The 8177-nt window shown below is 35.4% G+C and overlaps 1 protein-coding gene across 1 annotated transcript; it reads left to right on the forward strand.

Moving 5' to 3' along the window:
- Nucleotides 1-1405: 1405 nt before the first annotated feature.
- LOC131728524 (protein kinase C-binding protein NELL1-like) lies at nt 1406-7447 on the forward strand (the record flags this gene model as incomplete). Its single annotated transcript, XM_059019532.1, has 4 exons — nt 1406-1621; nt 2804-2980; nt 3349-3573; nt 4341-7447. Coding segments are annotated over 4 exons (669 nt in total), but the record flags the coding sequence as incomplete, so codon positions are not given.
- Between the last annotated feature and the right edge of the window lie 730 nt (nt 7448-8177).

Consider the following 8177-nt stretch of genomic DNA (forward strand, 5'->3'; position numbering starts at 1 on the left):
ACTACACTGTTTTTGCAAACTGGTGCAAACTGTATTTGCACCACAAGCACTAGAGCACGCACTGTGGACTGGTGATTGTGTTTGTGTTACGTGTGGGTGTAAAAAGAACAGGACTATTATTATTTTCGGGACCAACCCGTGGATTACAGCGAAGCAATACACGCCGCTGTATTGCTTGTTATCATTATTATTTACCGTATTTGTGTCATCAGACCAAATGGATTTACAAATAAAATAACATTGCACCTGGATTATTGTTGTCTGTCTCTTCGTTGATCACTGCTGCATTCTTGCACCTGCACACTGTTAACCACTTTGCCACAACTCCAAATCGTCATTATCATGATTTTTTCAATACCATTTTTTCAAATACCTGGTCTGAATGGACCACAGTTGTATATCTCAGCACTAAGCAGCTTAAATACTTGATCCATCAAGTAAATGATATAAGTTACTAAAAAAACAATTTAGAAGCCATGCACATTCATAAACAGATGGTACATAAGAATTATGCCAATAAGACACAAATACACATTACCTTATATGCACCTGTATTTTACTAAACATAACCCGGCCATATGGACTGCCTAAGGGTATTAAAATGAAATGCAGCTGACGTTTTTTAATACATCAGTCAGTCTTACTAGTAATTACTAACATCTGTTTCTGGAATAAATTGCATAAAATCCATGGCAGGTTTCTCCCACACACCCCCCCCCCCCCCCCTCAACTGGGCCACAGGGTTTAAAACAATTCTCTTGAATGTGGAAGGCTGTTCAGTAATGGAATGGAAAGGTAAGAAGTTATGCAAATAGGTCTGATCGTACTTCAAAAATAAGTGAATGCTCCATTTTCTTTTAAGTTTGTGTTTAAGCAGGAGAAAAATTGCATTTGCCTGAAAGCAAAAGGCACATGTTTGCTACATGCATTACTTTGATGGAATTACAAGGTACCTTAAAACAATGCTGACCGTATAGCTTCATTATTTGTAACCCATAATCTTTCCTCAAGGCCCTGGTGGGTTTAAGAAAAGTTGCCTAATTTAAAACTACCTTTCAGAAAAGCACCGCACGTTGATTAGTATAGCTAACATAAACAACAATGAGGCATTTTATTTAGCTTATTTAGCGACAATTTAGTGACGCAGGATCATGGGGAATGTATGGGCGAGAAGCATAGAACAACCTTCAATTTTTTTTTTTAAATGTAAAAAGGGAATCCATAAAAGCATACCGAGCAAGTAACATCTAGTAAGATGTTTTAGACCCTGTCAGTTGAGTATACTAATGCCGAGGCATTGAATTCTCCCTGGAACGGCTGTGTCACTGGTAATGGCTATTTTTATACAGCTACTGTCCTGGATGACAGTCCAAGGTGTCTCTTTAACAAAGAATAAAGATTGCAGAGTTTGTTTTACTGTCTTGTAGACATTGACGAATGTGCTACAAGAACACACACCTGCTGGAATGACTCTGCTTGCGTCAACTTGGAGGGCAGCTTTGACTGCTTGTGTCCCACCGGACCCTCCTGCTCTGGAGACTGCCCTCATGAAGGAGGGCTCAAACGCAATGGCCAGGTCTGGACTCTGAAGGAAGATAGATGCTCTGTGTGCTCTTGCAAGGTACAGTATGTGTCGTGGGTTCTGGGGTTTATTTTCATCAAACCTGCCTGCTGTCCCATGCCTATAATCATGCAGTTTTTTTTTTAGCAACTTAGAATGCCATCACCACATTGCTACATTATAATGCCAGCCCACTCTCTCCTTACGAAGTATAGGATTCCCTACTGGGAAGTCAAATGACCTGCTTTTTCATCTGATTTGAACCCAGTTGAGTTAGGACACATTTCAACATCATTCCAAAATCAAGCAGGTTATTCTGTGAAAGGATTGGTTCCATGATGTGTAGGTGTACTACAGGTTAATTCCTAGAGATGTAGGCACTATTGATGAAATGCTCATGTCACAAGATGGAACGTGCTTTTATTATATTATAAAATTCAGACGGAGTCACCAATTTACCCCCACAATTCCATTATGTATTTTTTTTTTTCATTATAACTGCATTTACTGGCCTGTAAGATGTATATGATATTGCTATAGTTCATTATTATAAATGTTCCCATCTCAGTACATCATTTATGGCTTTATAGGTTCTTTACCACTATTCTGATTCACTTTTTTTTAAAAGTGCTTTTGGATGAGGTTATATCGCATGGTTAACAGTACAGAAATGGAAAAGGCACAGTTCTGATGAGTGTTGGTAAAGGAAAAAGGATAGTATGTCAGGTCAAATTATAGTTTGCAAGAAAAGATGGGCGTGTAGTAAAAAGTTTTGTCATTTCTTGTATTGTACTGTAAATACAAGACACTTTGCAGCAATCTCTGGCATGACATTTTACGTCTTCTCTGAAGGCTTCCCTCTTAATTTTTATTCTTATCCTTGCATTATTGTTTTGCAAAAGTGTAAAGAAATGTCAATATAGTTTATATATAATACCCAGTAGCCTACAGTATGTACACCACTTCTCACAAACATGACTTGTGTTCTGTAAACAGGGATGAACAACAAATATATTTGCAGTTGTACTTCTTTTTTATATTTAACACTTACCTTAAATATTCCATGGTTGGAGATTTTACACATCACCATCTTATCCTGATGGCTGCAGTTGAGGGCCTAATTTACTAAGCGCTCAACAGGGAAGCCATGAAAACATAATGTTTCATCTTTAGTCATATTTCAGTAAGTATAAACCCTACCAGAGGCTATTTTAAAGGTGCTATTCTTCTTCCTAATACCAGGATGGGAAGATTTTCTGTCGAAGAACCGCATGTGACTGCCTGAACCCCAATGTTGACCTTTTCTGCTGTCCAGAGTGTGATTCCAGAGTGACAAGCCAGTGCTTCCATCAGAGTGGGCACAAGGTGTACCGCAGTGGGGACAACTGGACGTACAGCTGCCAGCACTGCAGGTGTTTGGTACGTCACTGTACTGTATATCTTATTTCTTCAATTGAAATATGTAACTGGTCATTTTAAACACTCAATCAATTATTTGGTTAATCTGTAATAATCTAAATTCCATGGTCTCAGAGCATTAGTCCCAATCTTTAATATTTTAGTTTTTTCATTTTTCTCGTGTCAAATTTTAGTAGGGGAATTAATTACATGAAGAGGATTAATTAAGTGCATTTTAAAGCATTGGTTAGCACTCTTAATGGCTGGTTTCACAGACCCCATTCAGTACTAATCTTTGGATTATTTAAAATAACATTAGGTAGTCCAAGATTAGTGCTAATGTAGGTCTGTGAAACCAGCCGTAAATGTTCCTTTTTTTTCTTCTAAAGGAGGGGGAAGTGGATTGCTGGCCCCTTGCCTGCCCAGTTGTGGACTGTGAGTACACGGCTGTCTCCGAGGGAGAATGCTGTCCTCGCTGTGTCAGTGATCCGTGCCTTGCTGACAACATTGCATATGACATCAGAAAAACCTGTTTGGAGAACTATGGAATCATACGGCTCAGTGGGTCAATATGGACAATGGCTGGATCGCCCTGCACTACATGCAAGTGCAAGGTAAAGAGTAATATATATATATATATATATATAACCATTTGACAGCAGCATTGGCTGTCTTTGTGTTTTTATCTTAATTACATTTGCTTCCAGTCCCAAGCTTGAAATGTCATAACCGAGAAGAAGGGAGGGTAGGTATTTTAAAAAGGTTACCACTCCGACGATTGTCAGTAAAACAAGCAAGTGGATTTTAGTGTTTCATTTCTTTAATAAAATTAGTGTCCGACACTGCACAGTATAGCTATTTTTTTCGAAATGGGGACTCAGTGTTGTAAGCATACTCTGTAAACATTGAGCTGCTATGGCCAATGTACTTTTGCATTATGAAACTTGCTTTCTTTATTTAATCTTGGATGCTTTTTCATTGACCTTGGTATAATTAGTCACTTTGTTGATGAACATTTTAACTGGAAATCAAATAGGATTTTTTTTTGGTAATTACATATTAGTTACAATTTTAATACATGGGTATTCCTATTGTAATGTACATGTTATGTACTTACATAGTACTTAATGTATATTAGTAATACTGTGCAGTATGCGCATTACTTGTGATAATCTTTGGTGGATTAAAATTAATTACAAATAGTGCATATAGCACATACACATTAAGTACTATGTAATCTGCATATGTATTTACTGCAAATTAAGTTTTTTAAGACATTTTTTTTTCTAAGAAAAAACGATATATCAAAGAGTTGTGTTTTTTTGTACATTTTCTTTTCCATTGGCATTACTAATATAGATTTGTGTTGCTGTCATTGCAGAATGGGAGTATCTGTTGCTCGGTGGATTTAGAATGCCTTCAGAATAACTGAGTCAGCTTCTTTGGGTTTATACTCACAGACTGAACGGTCATCTATGACAATTGCCAAAGTCTCCATAGAGGAAGCTGTCTGGAAATTCTGCTTCGAAGGACCTGTTGTAATACCCTGTTCCGTTGTCCTTGAAAGACACTTGAACTTCCAATTTGATAGAAATTGTCATTCTTAAATGTCGAAACCATGCGTGATTCCATTCTTACTCATTCCAGATCTGTTAAATGTGTTGTGTTAGTTGAAGAGTGAATTCACAAAGGGGAAAGTTATTTCGCCCATGTTGCTATAATTATGCATAAGAAAAATGCTTCACTCTATATATATATATATATATATATATATATATAGAGAGAGAGAGAGAGAGAGAGAGAGAGAGAGAGAGAGAGAGAGAGAGAGAGAGAGAGAGAGAGAGAGAGAGAGAGAGAGAGAGAGAGAGAGAGAGAATGGATTTCTAAATTTTAATATTACTATCTCTACAGTAATAAATCACAATACTTGTAACTGTTGTAACTGTATTTCTGTATCTGCCAATGAGAGCAGACAATCAGACTTCCAATACAGGGACACACAAGAAGACTTAGTATGAACATTTTTCAACAGCAGAACAGATTTACAGTACTATACATTTTAAATGCGTGCACCACATTAAAATATGTATTTCCTTTTTTTTTAAATAGCTGTCTTGTATATGGATTGAAACTAGACAAAACATAATTGGTTTTGGTTTCTGTCTTGAGGAATCCAGCAAGACCAAACTGGTTGAATGCCACTGGTATATAATCTGTACATTTATTTTTTTCATTACATTAAAGGAAGAAAAAGATATTTCTGTACAGTATATCATGGTAGAAACAAAACCTTCCAGTGGTGAATTTGAAAGCTGATGAATGAATTTTCATTTTCTAAACCTATCAAAAAAAAGGCTTCTTCCCCTGTTTTCGCTGATTTCCATTAAAATGTTCCGCCATTTTATAATGGTAAGGGTCTCCATAACTGTTGTGATGATGCCAGACATTTTGTGAGAAAATACATTAAATTCAGAGGATTGGTAATTCTAGAATAAAAAATACTCTGCCTGCAAGGTTAAAGGAGAAACTAATAAAGGTTTATTGTTGAGGTAGGATGGTTATATGCCAGCAGTTCAGCAGGTTGGCTTATTTGCGTATTGCTATGCTTATTAAGGAATAATATACCATCTTTGTCCAGCCCTTTCTTGTACCTCTAAAGTACACAGCTTTCATCAGTATGTATTGGTATGTCACTACTCAACCCTTGATGCTGCTTATATTAAAAGGGGGGGGGGGGGGATATTGTAATAGATTTTAATCTGGATTCATACCCTATGTCCTTGCGGTATGCAAATCCAAACCTACAGCTATGGCCAAAAGTTTTGCATCACCTAGAACTTTAGTATTGAGACATAAAAAAATCAAACTATATGAACATAATTGAGATCTTTTATTTAACATCATGTAATCAAATAAACTACAAAATGATATTGCAAAAGTCTACCGGAAGCCATAATAGTAGTACAGTATTTCATGTGAGATTTAAAAATGTCTAATTTTTCAATTACACAGCGGTATGTCATTTAATAGGTTAATGTAACATTATTCAGCAGGTTTCATTCGACTTTATAAAGCAAAAATAGTTAATTCCATAGGGTCATGAAAACCTTTGGCTATAGCTGAGTATTGTAACAATATTACACAGTGAAGGCATATGGAATGATTGTATGCAACGGAAAACTGTAAGACAGAGTAAGTGACCTATGCTGCAAATGAGTAGAAAACGAAGAAAGAACATAAACACAAGTGGAGAGCAATTTGCAGTTTAAGGGACTGTGGCATCAGCATTGTAATCCTTATTGCTGGTTTGTAGTGTTTAGGCTTTTATATAAATATATATATATATATGTATATAAATTGATGTTCCTTTAATTACCATGAATTGTTTGAGTCTGTGAATTGTAAATGTGTATCTTGAGAAAACACTGTCTTTTCTAAACCTTTATCACTTGTAATTGACCTAAATCTGGGTCCATACTGAGTCGATTTTGTTGGCCAGAACTGTAGAGCAACCGAATCGGCCAACATAATCTTATGGCGTCTTGGGCAACAGTTTATTGTTGCAGTTAGAAAAGTGCCCAACTTTTTTGGTGTGCTGTCAGTTTATGCTGCAATAGATTTCCTATTGATTATTGTATCATCTCATGTTTTGGTATATGCAAAAAATTGTGTTTCCATAAAATACTATTTTGTTTATTAAAAGTATTTGCTATATCAAAAATGTCCCGAACAATGTTGCCAACAAAGTGGGGAGGTATTGGTTTGTTGTGGACTAGGCTTCAGACAGCCCAGCTACATGATTCAGTAATACTTTAGCTTATAGAGCTGTTATAAGTGATTATAAACCATCTATAAACATGTTACTAATTTTGCTATTAACAGTTATAGATTATGATTATAAATAATAAAAACTATTATTATACACTTTTGCTATTGTTTATAATTGGTTATAACAGATACCTAAACTAAAGTGTTTACCCATGATGCTACAAAAATCTCTCCACTTTACAAGAAGGGATTCAAGGGGGAAGATGTGGCTTAAAGTCATTGAATCCGTCTATCTTGATAAGATTACATCCACAGGGTAACACAACACAATTCTTAAATCACATGTGTATCCACCAGCATTACAGACTGACTGTACTTGTGAATTCTACCCCTATAATGGGGTCAAGGATCTAATCCAAATTATGGTCTTAAGAGATGTAATCGTCAGAGAGTTTGGGCATATTGGATTGTCATGTTATCGACTAGTCTGCGGTAAAACAATAAAACCTTTTTAGAAATGTCTATGTAAATTTCACTGTTGAGGTTTTAATTTATGTGCTTAGAATTTTGGTGCAATATTTTGTTTTATGTAAATACGATGTAAAGCTGGGGGCTAAAGGAAAAACAATCATGTGTTATAAGGTTCTGATTATCCTTATGCAGTTAGTAATTAAGTCATTTTTTATTAATTATGTTTTCACTTAACAATGGGAAGAAAAGTGTCTAACAATATTATATATATATATATATATATATATATATATATATATATATATATATATATATATATATATATGTCTGTGCCTTAACTCTTTAAGAATGGACCACTTTATTTTAGACATTACAATTTGGCATTCAAAATGCAACTAAATAATTACACCCCAAAAGTAGACAAATCTAAATCTAAAACAAAATGGCCAAAATGCTTTAAAAGATCAATTAAAAAAAAGATTCAGCGAAGAAAGGTACTTTACAGAGCGTTTAAAAGGGACCAAAAACAAAGTACACAGAAAGAGTACTTGGAACTGCAAACGCAAGTCAAAAAGGAAGTTAGAAAGGCCAAGAGAGAGATAGAAATGAACACTACTAAGGGGGCTAAAACCAATTCCAAAAAGCTTTTCCAATATTATAACAGCAAGACAACATTCAAAGAGGAGGTTAAATGTCTAAGAGATACAAATTGTAAAATCATTGACGAAGAGGAAAAAATAGCAAATATATTAAATGATTACTTTTCACAAGTTTTTACAAAGGAGGATACGGACAACATGCCCCACATGTCAACCTGTTCCTATCATGTTTTAAATAACTTTAGCATAACAGGCAGTGTTAAAGGGACTAGGAGCTCTTAAAATAAACAAATCCCCTGGGCCGGATGAGCACCTCCCAATAGTACTCAAAGAAATGAAAGAAGTTATTTACAAACTGCTAACCAAGATCATTATTATTA

The sequence above is a fragment of the Acipenser ruthenus genome, unplaced genomic scaffold (genome assembly GCF_902713425.1).
Source record: "Acipenser ruthenus unplaced genomic scaffold, fAciRut3.2 maternal haplotype, whole genome shotgun sequence".
Classification (NCBI taxonomy): domain Eukaryota; kingdom Metazoa; phylum Chordata; class Actinopteri; order Acipenseriformes; family Acipenseridae; genus Acipenser; species Acipenser ruthenus.